This window comes from Protomyctophum bolini (assembly GCF_963924005.1).
Source record: "Protomyctophum bolini genome assembly, chromosome: 18".
In the NCBI taxonomy this organism is placed as follows: Eukaryota; Metazoa; Chordata; class Actinopteri; order Myctophiformes; family Myctophidae; genus Protomyctophum; species Protomyctophum bolini.
The window spans coordinates 10,521,934-10,544,493 of record NC_137879.1 but is presented as its reverse complement, the minus strand read 5'-3'; the positions used below and the strand labels follow the sequence as shown (position 1 = coordinate 10,544,493).

The window sequence follows — 22,560 nt, the reverse complement described above, 5'->3', positions numbered from 1 at the left end:
GCGAAATTGCGGAAAAAAACGATGGGTTGAAATTTTGGAAAAAAAGGTTAGCCTCGTTTCTCATCATTTTGGACCATGGGCTATAGCCCCTATCGTACGGCATACTATAGCACGCCGTTTTTCATCATTTTGGAGGATTTGAAAAAAATGAAAAAATAAAAAAACGATGGGTTATAGCCCATGTTTTTTTGAAATTTTGAAAAAAAAGTTAGCCTCGTTTCTCATCATTTTGGACCATGGGCTATAGCCCATATCGTAAAATTGCGTAAAAAACGATGGGTTATAGCACATGGTTTTTTGAATTTTTTAAAAAATTGCGGAATTTTGAATTTTGAATTTTTTAAAAAAATTGCGAAATTGCGGAAATTGCGGAAAAAACGATGGGTTATAGCCCATGTTTTTTGAAATTTTGGAAAAAAAAGTTAGCCTCGTTTCTCATAATTTTGGACCATGGGCTATAGCCCCTATCGTACGGCATACTATAGCACGCCGTTTTTCATCATTTTGGAGGATTTAAAAAAAAATAAAAAATAAAAAAAAACGATGGGTTATATCCCATGTTTTTTGAAATTTTGGAAAAAAAAGTTAGCCTCGTTTCTCATCATTTTGGACCATGGGCTATAGCCCCTATCGTACGGCATACTATAGCACGCCGTTTTTCATCATTTTGGAGGATTTAAAAAAAATGAAAAAATAAAAAAAGAACGATGGGTTATAGCCCATGTTTTTTGAAATTTTTGAAAAAAAGTTAGCCTCGTTTCTCATCATTTTGGACCATGGGCTATAGCCCCTATCGTACGGCATACTATAGCACGCCGTTTTTCATCATTTTTGATGATTTGACAAAAATGACAAAATGAAAAAACGATGGGTTATAGGCTATAACCCATCATTTTTTTATTTTTTCATTTTTTTCAAATCCTCCAAAAAAAGTGGATGAAGGCACTACATAAATGCACCATTTTACATTTATGGAGCTCACTTGTTTTCTATGGTGGCGCTTACCTAGTATTTACCATAGTGTTTTTTCTTGTCTGGAGGATCATGAAGATTCATTCCTTTATAGACTACAGATTAAATATATACATGTGTACAATATCTGCACGGTACAGTTCCTGTTATTTGTGTCCAAATGCACTTGCACTTTTATTGTACCTTGCGCTTGTTAAATGTCATTTAACATCTATTAAGTGCGCCAAAATCAAAATGCAAAGAAGCAACTTGAAAAAGATTCAAATAAAAACGTGACAGTTCAATGTCTCTCCATACCATTTAAAAATTCAATAAATATTAACATTTAAAGCTTTCATTCATGTACGTATATACAAGAACTATACAATACACAATGATGTTATGAATGTCAGGAATGGTGTAATACCAACTCGCACAGCATGACACGGGTCCAACCATATTCTGTAGACTTACAACATTGTCTGATTTTCTCAATTGCAAAATACTTTCCATTATGTTGTTGGTTCTCAATTTCTTTATCATAACTTGGCAGAAATTTACATTATATACAATATTATTTGAAAAATATATCAGTAACAAAAAAAATACTATAATGAGTTTTTCTTTTCTTTTCTTTTTCCTTTTTTTGTATTATTTATTTTTAAAGCATATCTGACTGACTTCTTTCCACACAGGCAAAAGGGCATACCACACAGTAAAATCCTCAGTGTACATGTATCCATTTGTAACTCGTGTACAAATGTACAAAAGCGCACAAAATGTATCAAAATGGTCCATTTGGATATAAGATGTACACTTTCAGAGTTCAAATAACACTATGGGGATTGTAGTTGAGTGGCGGTTGGCTCGCAAACAGACTTGGGAAGTTCAAAATTACTAACAGCACTGACAAACTTGTGTATTGTCTGCTCGGAGCAATATTTAACGACCCACACTGTAATATATATATATATATAATATTCTTACACTGTCAGAGTTAAATGAACACTCTGGATGTTGCCGTTTTGGCTCCCCTAAAATGTGTTTACCGCAGCGGTTTCCAACCTTTCCTGGGTCAGTGCCCACTCCAAACATCGTGAAAAGTGTTGCTCGTGGCCCACCCATCTGACCTGAAGTGGTCAGATGATGGTTGCCCCTTTAACCCATTTAGACCTGAGGCCGATTCTAAAAAACGGCTTCTGAATCCTAAATGTTTTCTGAAAAACCTATGTTTCTATGTCATGTCTATGATGTCTTCCCCTGAAAATATGTAATTCCAGAAGTTCAAAACGTTCGCTCTGAAAGAATATATATTCCAAATTTGTGACACATTTCGCTATGAGCTTGTAGATCTGCTATTTTTCAATAGCTAAAGTATAACATAATGCTTAAAACACCAAAAGGGGTTCCCGTCCTGAATGGGTTAAGGTCAGATGGCGGGCCACTTGCATTTTCAGAGCATGTTTATTTCAATGATCAATCAATCAATTGTGTTTCGACTTTAAATTTATATATATATATATATATATATATATAAATAAACTTAGTCGAATATATATATATTGATGTTAATATACATTATATTATTGATGTTATATTATCATTAAAATCATAGTGCTATGCCAATTATTTGGGGGCCCACTTGGAATGCCCCACAGGTTGGGAATCGCTGGGTTTTTAATGTCGCCACAAAGGTTCACAATACAAACATCAATAGTAGTTCTAATGCACTTGGAACAAACAGGCTTACACACACACACAACTGTACACACATCGAAACATACATGGTAGAAATGCAGTCGTCACATTTATTTTGAACACGTCTTGTAGTCATTTTAGTTTTCTTTTTTTACAGCACCTTTTTGTTGTCGTTTTGTTGTTTTTCTTCCATTTGGTGTGTGAAGCAGAAAGGAGCAGAGCAACGCAGTGCACAGAGCTGCACTCTGCAGTTTTTGCTGAGGTAAACCATCGCTGGTCTAAGTCCACTGGCATCATGGGGCAAAAAATTAAATTAAAATAAAAAGATCTTCAAACCTTTTGTTGTTCTCGCAGCAATAGTGTACTAGTGTAGTCCATCGGATGCTGCGAGGACGATGAGCTGACGCACACGGAGCTCCAGGGTTCCATGAAAAAAAGCTGAGGGGGAGAGATTTTCTTAACCACGTAAGTAAGCCCTGTATACGAATAATTCCTCCTCGTACAACAAAATAGTTCAATAGCAGATCTACAAGCCTCAAGCTTGTGGATCAGCCATTTTCAAATTAATTGGAAAGGAGAAAATAAAGGTGTAATTGTCAAATTGTGATATTATCAAACATAAATATCAAACGTACCAGACGGTCAACATTTCCCTAAAAGGAAATGCATGCATTTATTTCAGTCTGACCAAAGAGCAGGGATAAAACATATCCCCACTGGACAAATAAAAAAGAATGGAGCTCCTCCCCCACAGCAAATTGAACCCTGTGGAAGCAGCACGTTCACAGGATGAAATCAGCGTTCATGTCGGGACAGACGTGCTTCTGTGAGACGAGTCCCTCTCGGATCCTAAAGCGTCCCTTTTTGACCTGACAGCGGCTGCAGGGCCTAAAGTGCTGTTCGGACTGTGCTCTCTAGAGGAGGCACCTCCGCTGGAGTCTGCCGTGGGCCGCGGGGGCCCTGGAGGAGGTAGGAGGAGAGTCCCCGGGTCCGAGTGCCCCTTCCCGGCCGCCACGGAGAGGGGGGAGGAGGAGGAGTCACCGGCGGCGGCGCCCGTGGATGGCGAAGCTTCGGCAGAGCCCTGGCGTTGGGTGACAGCGCCGGCGCTGGCTGCGCCGGCGGTGGTCAGCCCCTGGGCGGTGGAGCGAAGCCGCCTGCCCGCGGCCTTAGTGGTTTGTGGCGGGCTCTGGGTGGTGGAGGGCAGCAGGGGGGCCGCAGGCGAGGCGGTGGGGCTGTGCGGCGTGGAGGTGTCGGGTTCCGCCAAGGCCAGCGCAGGCCCGTGGAGGTCGGGGGGGTCGAGCGTGGTGAGGCCCTCCTTCTTGCTGCAAGACTCGCAGCACAGCTTGTTGTATCCCGGGATGGAACAGTAGCGAGCAAGGACCTCCATTTGACAGAAAATTGATTTGTCCCCAAGACATGGCTCATCTGGAGACAACGCGACAAAGCATTACAAACTCTTAAAAATACCTTTCTTATTGTCTCTACCCATATTGTACATTTAAGCACTATAACCGAGCAACACACTTTTACTTTTACAGTGCCATAACTTTTTTCCACCCTAGCCTAAATCATGATCATCAGGTATGAATTTATTATTAAAAAAGTGTACAGTATTTGTTAAAATGACATTATGTGGACACACCCACCAGTATGCCTATTTTGCCTGGTGGGTGGTGATGGGTGCAGGTGATCCACCTGAACTGAAGCCGCACCCACAGCTGTTGTATGATAAAGGGGGAGGGGATGATATTGTCATTGTCATTGCACATAACTACCACACTTGTGGTGTGTTAGTTATGTGCAATGATGTCTTCCCTTTGTATGTAGGGTTGATAATGAAGTACTGTCACCTCATAAAACTGGAAAAAATACAAACATCTTAAAAAGAAAAAGCCCTAGGACTATTGCTTTGGAAAGCAATCATGTCACCGTCCCCAAATGAAGAACGCTCTAAAGACTTTGGATTGGTTCTGCAATGCAGGTTATTTTTTACCGTTAGTGTTACCACTCAGTTTTAACAATGAAAGCTAAGAGATTGTCCTCAATCTGCAGGTGAGTGACGCATTCAGAGACTGACTTGTGAATCCCCACAATTTGGTGAACACTATTTTCAAAACGAGGTTAGACTTCGACACCTGTCACATTTTCTCACATCACATAGCCTACTGTAGAATTGCGTGTTGACTTACTGGAAGAGAGTTTATGGACAGGGTTTTCTACTCTCTGGTGTACACTGTCGTCCTTCAATGTGGAATTCTCTGCCATTTCATTGGTGAGGGGAGACGCCGACGACTGGCCTGAAGCATGCAGACAGAGGGCCAGATGTCAAACTTTAGGATAACAAAAGTGTGCCTAAGATTTTCTACACTATCAGAGCTACAGACCTGTAAGGGAACCCCCTCAAGGAACTGTGAGGGTCCTTGGACCCCACTTTGAGAACCACTGCCGGCCACAAGCGGGACTTTTAACATTTACCTAATTCTTTAACGTTCCCTGCTGCCGGCTTCCCTGATTCTCTGATCCCTGTCATTTATGTAAGTGTGTGTGTGTGTGTGTGTGTGTGTGTGTGTGTGTGTACGTGTGTGTAAGTGTGTGTGTGTGTGTGTGTGTGTGTGTGTGTGTGCGTGCGTGCGTGCGTGCGTGCGTGCGTGCATAATGAGGCACAATGCCTCAAATTATAAATTGTCAGAAAACAGGAATCAGCATCAGCAGATTCAAAACTATTTAGCTTGCACCCGCTGTAAACCATTAGCACACGCAAAGGCAGGACGTGCACCATTTATGTCCTGAATGGTCTTTTGATTGACACGGTTAACGCAATTACAGCCCTGTGCAAATAAGGCGGTATTTCACGCCTGAGAAGACACAATGATGGACAGGTTAAGAGTCCAGCTCCTGTAACTCCGGGAGAGTTTCGGAAACTTGGCGCTGCGCTCAATACAATCCCATGACGGGTCCATTTAGCTCCATCTGTACACTCTTCTGGGTTAAAGTAGGATTTGACTGTGTACAATACGTTAAGTGGTTCGTGTGAGGAACGCAACGCAACGGCCATGGACAGTTGGCAACATTCAGATGCCTGTATTCGTTACAAGGCTGCAGGTAGCTCGAGTGCTTGTTGGTTTGAGTTATATAATGTGCCTTGTGCACCACTGTGGACCTGTGAATGATGCAGTAAATGGCATTGGACTGAAAAACGCTGTCAAAATGGACGCTTACAAATGGAACTGTCGGTGGCCTCAAACCGAGGGTGCTTGCAATTAATTAAATTAGTTTAGTTTGCCAATAACTGGATTAAAAGATAATTATTGCTGGAGGAGACCATTTACTGCTGCGGTTGTCTCCATCGGGGCCAAGGCACACTCTTACGAAGAGAGAATGAGTACAATAAATAAGTAAAAGAAAAGTTGTTTGTGTTCCAGCCATGTGGCCTTCGTCTCGAGTACTTCCAATTTGCAATAATAAATAATAAGATATGCACCGATGTATGGGCCACATATTGGTATCTGTCGAGTTTTATATCCATAAAAACACCCAACGTTTTTTATAAAGACATCTGTGGACGTATTTTGCAGCCAACTTAAGAGTTAGTTTTATTACAGTTTTATTAGAGTTTTATCCTAGAGTTTTATTAGAGTTTTATCCTATAGTTTTATCCTATAGTTTTATTAGTTTTATCCTATAGTTTTATTAGAGTTTTATCCTATAGTTTTATTAGAGTTTTATTACAGTTTTATCCTATAGTTGTATTAGTTTTATTAGAGTTTTATCCTATAGTTTTATTAGAGTTTTATTAGAGTTTTATCCTATAGTTGTATTAGTTTTATTAGAGTTTTATCCTATAGTTTTATTAGAGTTTTATTACAGTTTTATCCTATAGTTGTATTAGTTTTATTAGAGTTTTATCCTATAGTTTTAGAGTTTTATTACAGTTTTATCCTATAGTTGTATTAGTTTTATTAGAGTTTTATCCTATAGTTTTATCCTTATTAGAGTTTTATCCTTATTATAGTTTTATCCTGTAGTTTTATCCTTATTAGAGTTTTATCCTAAAGTTTTAGAGTTTTATTAGAGTTTTATTGGTATCTGCCGAGTTTTGAATTTTATTAGTTTTTAGTTTTATTAGAGTTTTATCCTATAGTTTTATTAGAGTTTTAACTAAGTTACACCACTGCTCTTTCCAGCCAAGTGGCCTCAGCAGAGACTCTTTACTTAGTCTCTCTTCATAAACATGGCAGAGTGTGTGTGTGTGTGTGTGTGTGTGTGTGTGTGTGTGTGTGTGTGTGTGTGCGTGCGCCGGAGACCACCACAGAGTGAGCCCCCATGCATCCTTAGAGCGTTCTACAGCAGCGCCATTGAGAGTGTTCTGACGAGCAGCAACAACGCCTGGTTTGGGAACTGCACCACCCCACCCCCGCTCCAGGAGATACACAAGAGACGTTGTGTGGCTAAGGCTATAAGTATCATCAGAGACATTCACCACCCCAGCCCAGAGCCATCTAATGTTGCGATATTGAGGGGGCAGAAAACAGCCTGGTCACGTGGTTCATGTACTCGCGCGAGCCCATAGACTCCAATGCATTCCGTAAACTTCCGGTTGTCCCTATGTGGAGCCTTCAATTAGGGACAAACCAATAGAAGTCTATGTAGAAGAGCCGCCATTGGACTGGCCCAATGAAGTGAATAGAGTTTGCGTAACTCTGTCTATACTCTATGGCTCTGCCCCAGCCATGGCCTGTTCAATTAAGAGCCAAGTCCAGTGACACTGCACAGACCTTTTTATATTTATACATGTGCAGTCATCACCTATTTATTTATTATGCACTCATATTGAACCAATCAATCCGTTCTGTTATGTTCTGGACCCCAGACCAGAACACTCCGTTATTCTCTGTCATTCAGGACTTCAATTAAACGTTTACAGTGTGTGCCATTCAGGACTTACCCGGACATGGACTCAGTTTGCAGATGAGCACGGTTTCAGGTCTGTCGCCCTCACACTGGCCTATGCTGTTGTCGCTGCTCCTGCACACCACCTGCCTCTGCTGGATGCCCTCACCACAGCTCACTGAGCACTGAGCACACACATTTAACATCTTTATTTGCTTTCACATTTAACAATAATTTCTCAAACAAAAAGAAACAATAGTAGATGCACAAACTTGGGAAACTACATTTAGGCATCACACACACACACACACACACACACACACACACACACACACACACACACACAGTGTGACTGACCTGGGACCAGGCCCCTGTCCTCCACTGGGCGGGGCAGGCGGTGTGGTTACAGGTGCGTCTCATTTCGGGCCGCTGCTCGGTGCAGTGCTTGGTGTGCACGGGCCTGTTGGTTCCGTTGTGGAGGCTCTGCATGCACTGCACGGCCCGGGACTGGTAGCCCAGCTTCCCACACGTCTTACTGCACGGCCCCCACTGCTCCAGCACCCAGCTGCCAGGAAATACAATCATTCAGTCAGATACGACAAAGCCTATGGCCAGACTTGTCTCTGGGTCTAGCTGGATACCATAGTCGTACATTGTTGTGTGGGTTTGTCTCCCAGCAGTACTTGTAATATACACTATAGGCTCCAGTAAGGCCTACCACTAATCCAACATCCGGGGAATCTTTCCCCGGAGTCTCTTTTCGTCCTCCCCGTCGCAGTTCTGTGGACCTCTAATATTAACCCCCAACTGACTGCCAAGTGTGACCGTGGATCAGGCCTCTTCATGGAGCCCACCAGAAGTGTGACCTGGACCCGGCCTCACAGAGCTCGACCTGGACCAGATGTGGACCAGACCCCCCCCACCTGCCTATTCTCTGTCTTTTCTCTCTATGTCTATCTCTCTCTCTCTCCCTCTACCCCCCCCCCCCCCCATAATTTTTGACCATGGGCTATAGCCCATATCGTACGGCATACTATAGCACGCCGTTTTTCATCATTTTGGAGGATTTGAAAAAAATAAAAAAACGATGGGTTATAGCCCGTGTTTTTTGAAATTTTGAAAAAAAAAGTTAGCCTCGTTTCTCATCATTTTGGACCATGGGCTATAGCCCATATCGTACGGCATACTATAGCGCGCCGTTTTTCATCATTTTTAAGGATTTGAAAAAAATGAAAAAATAAAAAAACGATGGGTTATAGCCCATGTTTTTTGAAATTTTGAAAAAAAAAGTTAGCCTCGTTTCTCATCATTTTGGACCATGGGCTATAGCCCATATCGTACGGCATACTATAGCACGCCGTTTTTCATCATTTTGGAGGATTTAAAAAAATTAAAAAGATAAAAAAAACGATGGGTTATAGCCCATGTTTTTTGAAATTTTGAAAAAAAAAGTTAGCCTCGTTTCTCATCATTTTGGACCATGGGCTATAGCCCATATCGTACGGCATACTATAGCACGCCGTTTTTCATCATTTTTGAGGATTTGAAAAAAATGAAAAAATGAAAAAAACGATGGGTTATATCCCATGTTTTTTGAAATTTTGAAAAAAAAAGTTAGCCTCGTTTCTCATCATTTTGGACCATGGGCTATAGCCCATATCGTACGGCATACTATAGCACGCCGTTTTTCATCATTTTTGAGGATTTGAAAAAAATGAAAAAAACGATGGGTTATAGCCCATGTTTTTTGAAATTTTGAAAAAAAAAGTTAGCCTCGTTTCTCATCATTTTGGACCATGGGCTATAGCCCATATCGTACGGCATACTATAGCACGCCGTTTTTCATCATTTTGGAGGATTTGAAAAAAATGAAAAAATAAAAAAACGATGGGTTATAGCCCATGTTTTTTGAAATTTTGAAAAAAAAAGTTAGCCTCGTTTCTCATCATTTTGGACCATGGGCTATAGCCCATATCGTACGGCATACTATAGCACGCCGTTTTTCATCATTTTGGAGGATTTGAAAAAAATAAAAAAATAAAAAAACGATGGGTTATAGCCCATGTTTTTTGAAATTTTGAAAAAAAAAGTTAGCCTCGTTTCTCATCATTTTGGACCATGGGCTATAGCCCATATCGTACGGCATACTATAGCACGCCGTTTTTCATCATTTTGGAGGATTTAAAAAAATTAAAAAGATAAAAAAAACGATGGGTTATATCCCATGTTTTTTGAAATTTTGAAAAAAAAAGTTAGCCTCGTTTCTCATCATTTTGGACCATGGGCTATAGCCCATATCGTACGGCATACTATAGCACGCCGTTTTTCATCATTTTTAAAGGATTTGAAAAAAATGAAAAAATGAAAAAAACGATGGGTTATATCCCATGTTTTTTGAAATTTTGAAAAAAAAAGTTAGCCTCGTTTCTCATCATTTTGGACCATGGGCTATAGCCCATATCGTACGGCATACTATAGCACGCCGTTTTTCATCATTTTTGAGGATTTGAAAAAAATGAAAAAAACGATGGGTTATAGCCCATGTTTTATGAAATTTTGAAAAAAAAAGTTAGCCTCGTTTCTCATCATTTTGGACCATGGGCTATAGCCCATATCGTACGGCATACTATAGCACGCCGTTTTTCATCATTTTGGAGGATTTGAAAAAAATGAAAAAATAAAAAAACGATGGGTTATATAGCCCATGTTTTTTTAAATTTTGAAAAAAAAAGTTAGCCTCGTTTCTCATCATTTTGGACCATGGGCTATAGCCCATATCGTACGGCATACTATAGCACGCCGTTTTTCATCATTTTTGAGGATTTGAAAAAAATGAAAAAATGAAAAAAACGATGGGTTATAGCCCATATTTTTTGAAATTTTGAAAAAAAAAGTTAGCCTCGTTTCTCATCATTTTGGACCATGGGCTATAGCCCATATCGTACGGCATACTATAGCACGCCGTTTTTCATCATTTTGGAGGATTTGAAAAAAATGAAAAAATTAAAAAACGATGGGTTATAGCCCATGTTTTTTGAAATTTTGGAAAAAAAAGTTAGCCTCGTTTCTCATCATTTTGGACCATGGGCTATAGCCCCTATCGTACGGCATACTATAGCACGCCGTTTTTCATCATTTTGGAGGATTTGAAAAAAATGAAAAAATAAAAAAACGATGGGTTATAGCCCGTGTTTTTTGAAATTTTGAAAAATAAAGTTAGCCTCGTTTCTCATCATTTTGGACCATGGGCTATAGCCCATATCGTACGGCATACTATAGCACGCCATTTTTCATCATTTTTGAGGATTTGAAAAAAATGAAAAAAACGATGGGTTATAGCCCATGTTTTTTGAAATTTTGAAAAAAAAAGTTAGCCTCGTTTCTCATCATTTTGGACCATGGGCTATAGCCCATATCGTACGGCATACTATAGCACGCCGTTTTTCATCATTTTTGAGGATTTGAAAAAAATGAAAAAATGAAAAAAAACGATGGGTTATATCCCATGTTTTTTGAAATTTTGAAAAAAAAAGTTAGCCTCGTTTCTCATCATTTTGGACCATGGGCTATAGCCCATATCGTACGGCATACTATAGCACGCCATTTTTCATCATTTTTGAGGATTTGAAAAAAATGAAAAAAACGATGGGTTATAGCCCATGTTTTTTGAAATTTTGAAAAAAAGGTTAGCCTCGTTTCTCATCATTTTGGACCATGGGCTATAGCCCATATCGTACGGCATACTATAGCACGCCGTTTTTCATCATTTTGGAGGATTTGAAAAAAATGAAAAAATAAAAAAAACGATGGGTTATAGCCCATGTTTTTTTAAATTTTGAAAAAGAAAGTTAGCCTCGTTTCTCATCATTTTGGACCATGGGCTATAGCCCATATCGTACGGCATACTATAGCACGCCGCTTTTCATCATTTTTGAGGATTTGAAAAAAATGAAAAAATAAAAAAACGATGGGTTATAGCCCATGTTTTTTGAAATTTTGAAAAAAAAAGTTAGCCTCGTTTCTCATCATTTTGGACCATGGGCTATAGCCCATATCGTACGGCATACTATAGCACGCCGTTTTTCATCATTTTTGAGGATTTGAAAAAAATGAAAAAAACGATGGGTTATAGCCCATGTTTTTTGAAATTTTGAAAAAAAAAGTTAGCCTCGTTTCTCATCATTTTGGACCATGGGCTATAGCCCATATCGTACGGCATACTATAGCACGCCGTTTTTCATCATTTTGGAGGATTTGAAAAAAATGAAAAAATGAAAAAAACGATGGGTTATAGCCCATGTTTTTTGAAATTTTGAAAAAAAAAGTTAGCCTCGTTTCTCATCATTTTGGACCATGGGCTATAGCCCATATCGTACGGCATACTATAGCACGCCGCTTTTCATCATTTTTGAGGATTTGAAAAAAATGAAAAAATAAAAAAACGATGGGTTATAGCCCATGTTTTTTGAAATTTTGAAAAAAAAAGTTAGCCTCGTTTCTCATCATTTTGGACCATGGGCTATAGCCCATATCGTACGGCATACTATAGCACACCGTTTTTCATCATTTTTGAGGATTTGAAAAAAATGAAAAAAACGATGGGTTATAGCCCATGTTTTTTGAAATTTTGAAAAAAAAGGTTAGCCTCGTTTCTCATCATTTTGGACCATGGGCTATAGCCCATATCGTACGGCATACTATAGCACGCCGTTTTTCATCATTTTGGAGGATTTGAAAAAAATGAAAAAAAAAAAAAAACGATGGGTTATAGCCCATGTTTTTTGAAATTTTGAAAAAAAATGTTAGCCTCGTTTCTCATCATTTTGGACCATGGGCTATAGCCCATATCGTACGGCATACTATAGCACGCCGTTTTTCATCATTTTGGAGGATTTGAAAAAAATGAAAAAATAAAAAAACGATGGGTTATAGCCCATGTTTTTTGAAATTTTGAAAAAAAAAGTTAGCCTCGTTTCTCATCATTTTGGACCATGGGCTATAGCCCATATCGTACGGCATACTATAGCACGCCGTTTTTCATCATTTTTGAGGATTTGAAAAAAATGAAAAAATGAAAAAAAACGATGGGTTATATCCCATGTTTTTTGAAATTTTGAAAAAAAAAGTTAGCCTCGTTTCTCATCATTTTGGACCATGGGCTATAGCCCATATCGTACGGCATACTATAGCACGCCATTTTTCATCATTTTTGAGGATTTGAAAAAAATGAAAAAAACGATGGGTTATAGCCCATGTTTTTTGAAATTTTGAAAAAAAGGTTAGCCTCGTTTCTCATCATTTTGGACCATGGGCTATAGCCCATATCGTACGGCATACTATAGCACGCCGTTTTTCATCATTTTGGAGGATTTGAAAAAAATGAAAAAATAAAAAAAACGATGGGTTATAGCCCATGTTTTTTTTAAATTTTGAAAAAAAAAGTTAGCCTCGTTTCTCATCATTTTGGACCATGGGCTATAGCCCATATCGTACGGCATACTATAGCACGCCGCTTTTCATCATTTTTGAGGATTTGAAAAAAATGAAAAAATAAAAAAACGATGGGTTATAGCCCATGTTTTTTGAAATTTTGAAAAAAAAAGTTAGCCTCGTTTCTCATCATTTTGGACCATGGGCTATAGCCCATATCGTACGGCATACTATAGCACGCCGTTTTTCATCATTTTTGAGGATTTGAAAAAAATGAAAAAAACGATGGGTTATAGCCCATGTTTTTTGAAATTTTGAAAAAAAAAGTTAGCCTCGTTTCTCATCATTTTGGACCATGGGCTATAGCCCATATCGTACGGCATACTATAGCACGCCGTTTTTCATCATTTTGGAGGATTTGAAAAAAATGAAAAAATGAAAAAAACGATGGGTTATAGCCCATGTTTTTTGAAATTTTGAAAAAAAAAGTTAGCCTCGTTTCTCATCATTTTGGACCATGGGCTATAGCCCATATCGTACGGCATACTATAGCACGCCGCTTTTCATCATTTTTGAGGATTTGAAAAAAATGAAAAAATAAAAAAACGATGGGTTATAGCCCATGTTTTTTGAAATTTTGAAAAAAAAAGTTAGCCTCGTTTCTCATCATTTTGGACCATGGGCTATAGCCCATATCGTACGGCATACTATAGCACGCCGTTTTTCATCATTTTTGAGGATTTGAAAAAAATGAAAAAAACGATGGGTTATAGCCCATGTTTTTTGAAATTTTGAAAAAAAAGGTTAGCCTCGTTTCTCATCATTTTGGACCATGGGCTATAGCCCATATCGTACGGCATACTATAGCACGCCGTTTTTCATCATTTTGGAGGATTTGAAAAAAATGAAAAAAAAAAAAAAACGATGGGTTATAGCCCATGTTTTTTGAAATTTTGAAAAAAAATGTTAGCCTCGTTTCTCATCATTTTGGACCATGGGCTATAGCCCATATTGTACGGCATACTATAGCACGCCGTTTTTCATCATTTTGGAGGATTTGAAAAAAATGAAAAATAAAAAAACGATGGGTTATAGCCCATGTTTTTTGAAATTTTGAAAAAGAAAGTTAGCCTCGTTTCTCATCATTTTGGACCATGGGCTATAGCCCATATCGTACGGCATACTATAGCACGCCGTTTTTCATCATTTTTGAGGATTTGAAAAAAATAAAAAAATAAAAAAACGATGGGTTATAGCCCGTGTTTTTTGAAATTTTGAAAAAAAAAAGTTATCCTCGTTTCTCATCATTTTGGACCATGGGCTATAGCCCATATCGTACGGCATACTATAGCATGCCGTTTTTCATCATTGGGGGGATGTTTTGAAATCCCCCCCAACACGGTCGAGGCAGATGGCCGCCCACCCTAGAGTCGGGTTCTGCCTGACGTTCCTTCCTAAAGGGGAGTTTTTCGTTACCATTGTCGCAATATTGCTTGCTCTGGGTGGATCTTTGTTGGTGTCTTGAGACAACTTGTTGTGATTTGACACTATAATAAAATTGAATTGAAAATTGAATTGAGATAACGCATGAATAGATTGAACAAAAGTCCATACACTTGGCTGCCACATGACGTCATGTCTAAAGCCTGACATTGGAGGCCCTCACAAATCGAATAAAAGCAAGAGTGAAGAAATTGGTCTTGGGCCGCATGTACTTTAAAGCTATCTACAGAGGCTGCCTGTCTAAGGCATTTTATTCCAAGCCGTCTGGCTGTAGAAGCAGAATGCTGCTTCACCATGTTTTTATTATATGCCATTGTAGGCACGTTGAGCAGGTCAGCACTAGAAGATCTGAGGGGGGGGGGGCGGTTTGGAACATGGCAGGCAGTATAGGAAGGTGACAGATCATTGAGGTATAGGGCATACAACCTTTGATTCTGTGAAAAATAAATGGAATATTTATTATTTAAGTATATAATATGCTATAATAAATACCCTCAATAGCTGTTTTAATTTTTTCACAGAATCAAAGGTTTTATGGTCACGATTCACCAGGATTCTGGATGGCTTGGTATTTTTGTAAATCTCTATGGGAATACTGAACAGCCGATGTTTCAGTGGAACCAGAAAACCCACGGCCACTGCAGTCATGGGTTCTCAAACACAGCTGGGTTTGAGAACCAACGCGTCACATGTTGTGAGCTTGTCGATCGGCCATTTCCCGCCATGGCTTTCCTCATAATATGCATGCTGGCGTTTCAAGAGGTTAAAGCAAAACATCCAGTAGAGGGAGACAAACACACTCACACATGCTGGCTGCACTCGTTCACGTTGCAGCGCTTGCGGATGGGCTTGGGCTTCTTGCTGGTCTCGCAGAAGTTGCGATGCACCAAGCGGCCGTCGCTCTTCCTCCGACAGCCGTACTTGGTGTACTGAATACCTGTGTGATCAATGTGGAACAATTCGCTGTTAATGTACTGAATACCTGTGTGATCATGGAACAATTAGCCCTTCGCTAAGTCCCTCCCCAACCCGTCCTTGTCCAATAGGCACGTTAGCAAGAGAGGAGACTTGGCAAGCTGTGCCTTCTCACTCATTGAGATGCATGGTAAACAGTGCCGGGTATCGTTACTTTCAAAAGGAACTTCGTTAGGTTACTGGATTACTGCCATTAAAAATAATCCTGTTACGTTAGAAGATTGCCCACTGAGAAAAGTAATTTATTAGATTATTATTATTATAATTTTGGATTTCTTTTACGACAATTAAAACCCGAATGCCTGCGCAAGTTGGTAACATTGTATTACTGGCTTACTGCCTATGTGCCGTCATTGCGCCGCCTTATCACGGCCCATATTAATTAACTCTATTGTTAAAAAAACACTTCAAGAATGATATACACCATAGACAATATCCCGTACAGCTTAACGAATCCCTGGAACTACATATTTTCAAATACAGATAATTCTGGGTGTCGTTGACATGAAAAAGGTTGAGCACCACTAACATAGAAACAGGTTTTTCAGAAAACTGTTAGGATTTAGAAGCCTTTTATTTTTTTGAATCGGGCCACAGGTCAAAATTGGTTAATGTACTTAGACACTGACCTCCTCCACAGGGCTTGGAGCAGTGGGTTAATGTACTTAGAGACTGACCTCCTCCACAGGGCTTGGAGCAGTGGGTTAATGTACTTAGACACTGACCTCCTCCACAGGGCTTGGAGCAGTGGGTTAATGTACTTAGAGACTGACCTCCTCCACAGGGCTTGGAGCAGTGGGTTAATGTACTTAGACACTGACCTCCTCCACAGGGCTTGGAGCAGTGGGTTAATGTACTTAGAGACTGACCTCCTCCACAGGGCTTGGAGCAGTGGGTTAATGTACTTAGACACTGACCTCCTCCACAGGGCTTGGAGCAGTGGGTTAATGTACTTAGAGACTGACCTCCTCCACAGGGCTTGGAGCAGTGGGTTAATGTACTTAGACACTGACCTCCTCCACAGGGCTTGGAGCAGTGCGACCAGCTCTTCAGAGCCCACTCGTACGTGTCCAGTTCTGCCAGCAGGACGTTGTTGTTGGTGATGAGTGGCAGCAGGTCCTCGTGGATGATGTACTTGTACGTCAGGCTGATCTTGGCGTCTTCCTCCTGCGGGATGACCTACAGACAGAAACAACATGATATACTGTACTTTCACTTTGTTTTACTTGGGTTAAAATACTGCAAATTATAAACCACTTTGTTAGACTATAGCTGGATGATTGGATCTCAAACGTTTTCGTGTCTAGGGCCACCAAATTGATATGTATTTGGCCGCGGAAAATGTTTTGTGTCATTGACCTCCAGAATACATGAAAAAAAAACAGTTAAAATTAAAATAAAAAAATACATTTTAAACATTTTCCAATACTAAATAGTCAAAAATAGCAGATGTATATCTGCTATTTTTTGAGTATCCCACGTATGAACTTGAAGCATGGATAAAGTTGTGATGCTGTATTAACACATTTTGCTGGGGACCCCGTGGAACCCCCGCAAGGACCCCCGGGGGTCCCCAGACCCCACTTTGAGAACCACCGCTGCAGACTACATATTACACAATATTTTGGACCAAACAAATAGTTAAAAAGAAGAAAAACAACAAAAAAAGTGTTGTAACCTGCCGTTTTTTTATTCTTTCTAATTATTTGTTCGGCCCAAAAAATGTGTTTGTTGTCATGATTTGTCACGACTCTAGTTGACTTTGTCCGGGGCGTAACCGTCTTTAAATAAATACCTTTTGAAATGTCTATGGGAAAAATGCATTGGGAATCATTTCCTGGGCCTGGCGTCGTCATGAAAGGGGGTGGGACTGCGACGCTCTATAGATGGATGCTCTTTGGTGATTGTGGTTAAGGGTTATGGGTTAACAGGTAGAGTAAGATTTTGAACAAAAAAGGTTGTTTTCAAAGTAGTACTGCTTAATTCCCAAAACGTGTAAAATGCAGGCTTGCAAAGAATAAGATAAAAAAAAAAAAAAAAAGATATAGAATGATTTATTAATGAGCAAGGCAGGTCTATGTGGAGATAGACCCTGACGAAGAACTCGGTCGCACCACGTTGGTCTGTAAAATGTATATTAAAATATAATTAAAATAAACTGTAGATGCGACGATATTTTTCAAATTGACCGAAATGTATACAGGACCAAAGTGAATGCCATAGAGTCTACATGTTCTCTCACCAGCACTACGATGCCCTCGTGAAGGGGCCCAGCGGTCTTCAGGCTCTCCTTCTCTCCACCGATGGAGTACTCCCACTCCAGGCCGTTCTCGATGAAGGTCCTCGACTTGGCGTCTTCACTCTTCGCATTCAATATGAAACTCCCGGTAACTTGATTCTTAACAGCTGTCGAGCCAAGCACAGAGACACAGTTTTAGTTGTGCATGCTCATAATATCAAATCTCCAAAAGCGTTACTTTTCAGAAATAGAAATGGGGGGGGGAAAGAACCTGTGTTCCAATGGATGCAATGTAGTTATTATTGGTCGTATTGTTAATACTTTTCAGTGGTTCAATATAAAAACCCACACAGACACAAACCACTCTCTTTCACTCCAAGAAATGTTGTATGACAAAGTAAGCCATTTAAAATAACAATAAGAAAACACAAATGTGGAGATATTATATATTAATTATATTCAGATTCCCTATATAGATAGAGTTCCTCTGCTAGATACTTATTTTTGGTAGCAAAGCAGTAGAATTAGCATTAGGCTAATAAGTGAATACAGCCTGAAGGGAAAACATGAATTTTCAGAAAACCTTCAGGAAAAGAAGAGCAAAGCGCGAAGAGTTAGAAGGGCACATCTGTACAAGGTTTCTGCCCAACAGTAAGGATATGTTTTATTTATATTTTATTTTATTAAATCTTTCCACCATGTACAGTATGGTAGAATACTTTATCAAGGGCACACAAAGCACTGAATGAGCCTCAATGTTAATTAAATAAACATCAGTCAGTGCAGGAACTCTTTAAACAACCGCTGGGATTCCTCTGCTAACTGGGAAAGTGTCCATGTGCATTTGGAGATGTTTGTTTGGCATTGCAGTCGAGCCAACAGTAATAGTCTGTCTGTGAGTCCTGCTGTCTGCTCATCTCCCTATGAACTAATGGAACCCATGGAGGGAGAGGAGAGGAGAGGAGAGGAGAGGAGAGGAGAGTGTTTGGCTGAACGCCACTAGTGATCATAACTCTCCCCAGCCAATTTCACAGAGAACTATTGTTTGCGGAGAGTCTCTCTCTCTCTCTGACCGTTTTAGAGCTGCAGTCTTGTTTCAATACATCATATTGAAACGTATTGAACATATACAGACGACATATGGCACACATCTGAGGTCAGCTAAAGGCTTTTAGAGGTATAGAGACGCCAAACACCAAGTCTTCACTCAGAGAGAGAGAGAGAGAGAGAGAGAGAGAGAGAGAGTTCAACCACTTCCTCCCTGTGTGGTTATACTGACAGTGAGGCTTTTCTTTTATACACACGCACAGTCGCACACACAAGACACTCGAAGCAGTTCAACATGTCAGGCTGCCTCTGAGCTCTCATTCACTCTCACCAATCAGAAAGCTAAAATGCAGTGTAGCGACGCTGCAACGGTTCCCCAGGCAGGGTCTTGTAAATAACAAGATGAAGGTATAGACACACACTTACCAATGATGTGAGGAGAGGTGTCGTTCTCCTCGATGACAATGTGACGGGCACCCACGGGGATGTCGAACATCTTCAGCATACCTGTTGCAACAGACCAACCAAAAAAAAAGAGGGCAGCTTAGTTCAGCGTTTCCAAAACAGTGGGGGTTTTTTCCTATACGTTTTATCCCACAATTTAACCCATTTTTTCACCCAGTGTCAATTATCTAATGTAATCCTGGGCTCTACCACTCCCTCCTGCCAACCTGAGGAGAGCAACAGACTGACCTCATGCTTCCTTCAATGCATGAGGAGTCCAAGCCGCTTCTTTTCACCTGACAGGGGGGAGTTTCCCCGTTTGGACGTAGCGCGTAAAAGGAACATTCCAACCAGTTCCTTTCCCCTCCATCAGGCGCCCCGGGCCGGTGAGGTAGTTTAGAGACCAGGATTACTGCATGTTTTTTGTGAGGGTACCTGCCCTAGGCAAATGTATACAGACGTCTAAATGTAGACGTCTAAATGTAGACGTCTAAATGTAAGTTTGGGAACCACTGCTTTCAATACTTTAGCACTTTGTGAACATGAACAAAATAGATGGGTCCCCCCTGGAACTCCCTCAGGTACCCCTGGGGGTCCCCGGACCCCACTTTGGGAACCACTGGTCTAAATGTATACAGACGTCTAAATGTAGACGTCTAAATGTAAGTTTGGGAACCACTGCTTTCAATACTTTAGCACTTTGTGAACATGAACAAAATAGATGGGTCCCCCCTGGAACTCCCTCAGGTACCCCTGGGGGTCCCCGGACCCCACTTTGGGAACCACTGCCCTAGGGGACATGGGGAGAGGGTGCATGCACTGATGACGCGTAGGAGAGAACACGCCCCCCAGCGAGAATCAAACCCATGGACCTTCTAGCTGTGAGGCGACAGCGCTACCGACTGTGCCACCGTGCCCCCTATCGGGACATATTTGTGGCTGCGGCATGCCGTTTTCTTGAGGGGCACATGGCCAAACTGAGGGGCAACGATGGCCTGGGCCTTCGTGGTCTCCCTGGAATTCCTGACCTGGCTGCAACTCGGGATCAGATTCTCAAATAATGATTTAGGGTTTAACCCATTAAAACCAGGGAAAGGATCCGTGTCATTTTAGCAGGGGTATTCAACTAGGGGCCACAATTGTTAAGAATTAAGATTACTTAAAGTTGGGGGCCACAAGACAACAAAAAAAAAGTAATAATTTACCGTTTTACAGGAAGTCAGATAGACATAAAAGAGCACAACATGAGTTTTGAGGGCAGTTCGACAATGACTTCCATCTCTATTTGTAGCTACCCATTTCTTAGTTTTAAGTGGATGTTTTCAATCACACCGAATAAATAATTATCCAGCTCTTCCATCAGCTTTTACACCATTGTGTTTCATCCAATCACTCAATAGTGTCTGAGGGCTGAATGTCAAGGGTACCCAACTCTCAACTAAATTAATTAAGATATAAAAATATGTAAAGTATACCTTGGATAAAGACACTAGATATAAATGCACATACCTAATTTTCTTAAACTCAAAATCAAAGCATGGGCAGAATAAAGGTCTGGTGCAGACAAGAGATCCTCTCAAACATAAAAATGTGTAAATGCAGTATGAAGCAGTATGTATGAAGTACCATGATGGTCTCATACAGAATAGCACATAACAATGGACATGTGTACTATAAGCACAATGGACAGCATTATGTCTTGATGTGAGCACCTTAACTGGAGATGCCAGTTAAGGAAAAAAAACTATTTTTAAAACGTACCTGTCTTTTTGGGCGTCTTGGTGAGTGTCAGCTTAACGGTGCGACAGTGCGAGTTGTCCCCCCCACACACTCCACACTTGTCTTCCTGTTTGTAGGAGCCCACCTCCTTGTCACAGCCCACGTGCTGCAACAGGACAAGAGCAGAGCAGAGCAGGGGTCATCGCTAGGGATGTCCCGATCCCATCACGTGAACGGAAATCCGATCATGTCATTTTCAAATGATCGGAATCGGATGCACCCACACACACACACACAGGAACACTTTTGACGTGGATTTTGAAATATTAGAATTTTCCCCTTACGCACAAGATTGGTATCAGCACCTGTGGCTGTATCGACCGATCAAGTGGAAAAAAAGAAACCTGATCGGTGCACCCCTAGCCAGTGCCTCCCTGCTATAGGCACTCAGCATCAAGGGTTGGATTGGACTAAGTCCCTTCGACATGTCCAGGGGATGTACTTGTACATCAAGCTGCCTCACACACTAAGGAAACAGGAGATAGGCTCCTGGCTGCCCCTTTGGGCCTCATGGCTCGGCATACTAACTACAATGAGCCAAGGTCATCTGACTTTTATATTGACTGAGATTAGTCTGTGGAAATGACGCCGTTGGACGAAATTCGACACACATCTGGTAGGGAGCCAGCCAGCCAGCAGGATGCTGACAGCTCTGCTCTGACACGATGATGCAATACTGCCAGACATAATAATAATATAGTCATAACACAGAAGAGGCCCTGCTCTCCATGGAGTCGTCTCAATTTTATGCTCAAGGTGAAAATCTAACTCAAAGAGTGAAATAAACCCACAACACCAGTCTTCTTTTGCTGCTGCCTATAGCCGGAAAAAATGTGGGTCGATCACCCAATGCCTCGCATTGTGAGCTTGTAGATCTGCTATTTTCACAATATTTATCCGTGGAACACTACAATTCCAAGTGCTTGTCTTTTAGTTGAAGACAATGCTGAACATTGAGAGTCAGAACCACTGCTCTAAATCAGTAGTTCTCACACTTTCAACACGTTTTGGAAATGTTGAAAAATAGTATATCTGCTATTTGTAATAGCCAATGTTGAAAATCTAAAATGACACATACCGTATAGAACTCTAAATGTATACAGACGTCTAAATGTATACGTCTAAATGTAGACGTCTAAATGTAAGTTTGGGAACCACTGCTTTCAACACTTTAGCACTTTATGAACATGAACAAAATAGATGGGTCCCCCCTGGAACTCCCTCAGGTACCCCTGGGGGTCCCCGGACCCCACTTTGGGAACCACTGGTCTAAATGTATACAGACGTCTAAATGTAGACGTCTAAATGTAGACGTCTAAATGTAAGTTTGGGAACCACTGCTTTCAACACTTTAGCACTTTATGAACATGAACAAAATAGATGGGTCCCCCCTGGAACTCCCTCAGGTACCCCTGGGGGTCCCCGGACCCCACTTTGGGAACCACTGGTCTAAATGTATACAGACGTCTAAATGTAGACGTCTAAATGTAGACGTCCAAATGTAAGTTTGGGAACCACTGCTTTCAACACTTTAGCACTTTATGAACATGAACAAAATAGATGGGTCCCCCCTGGAACTCCCTCAGGTACCCCTGGGGGTCCCC

At 40.7% G+C, this 22,560-nt stretch overlaps 1 protein-coding gene across 2 annotated transcripts in view; it reads right to left on the bottom strand.

Annotated features, from left to right (window-relative positions):
- Positions 1-1,102: 1,102 nt before the first annotated feature.
- The window catches only part of adamts14 (ADAM metallopeptidase with thrombospondin type 1 motif, 14), a 90,524-nt gene continuing 69,066 nt past the window's right edge, over positions 1,103-22,560 (bottom strand). Inside the window, exons 14-22 of one of the 2 annotated variants that reach the window (XM_080789685.1) lie at positions 20,939-21,062; positions 19,160-19,240; positions 17,690-17,853; positions 16,461-16,626; positions 15,277-15,409; positions 7,897-8,104; positions 7,595-7,724; positions 4,839-4,946; positions 1,103-4,074 (exon numbers count right to left, since the gene is read on the bottom strand). In XM_080789685.1, coding sequence (XP_080645811.1) covers positions 3,452-4,074; positions 4,839-4,946; positions 7,595-7,724; positions 7,897-8,104; positions 15,277-15,409; positions 16,461-16,626; positions 17,690-17,853; positions 19,160-19,240; positions 20,939-21,062 — 1,737 coding nt within the window. In that variant the 3' untranslated portion in view covers positions 1,103-3,451. The remainder of the gene's footprint in view (positions 4,075-4,838; positions 4,947-7,594; positions 7,725-7,896; positions 8,105-15,276; positions 15,410-16,460; positions 16,627-17,689; positions 17,854-19,159; positions 19,241-20,938; positions 21,063-22,560) is intronic. The other variant, XM_080789684.1, reaches the window with a different exon arrangement.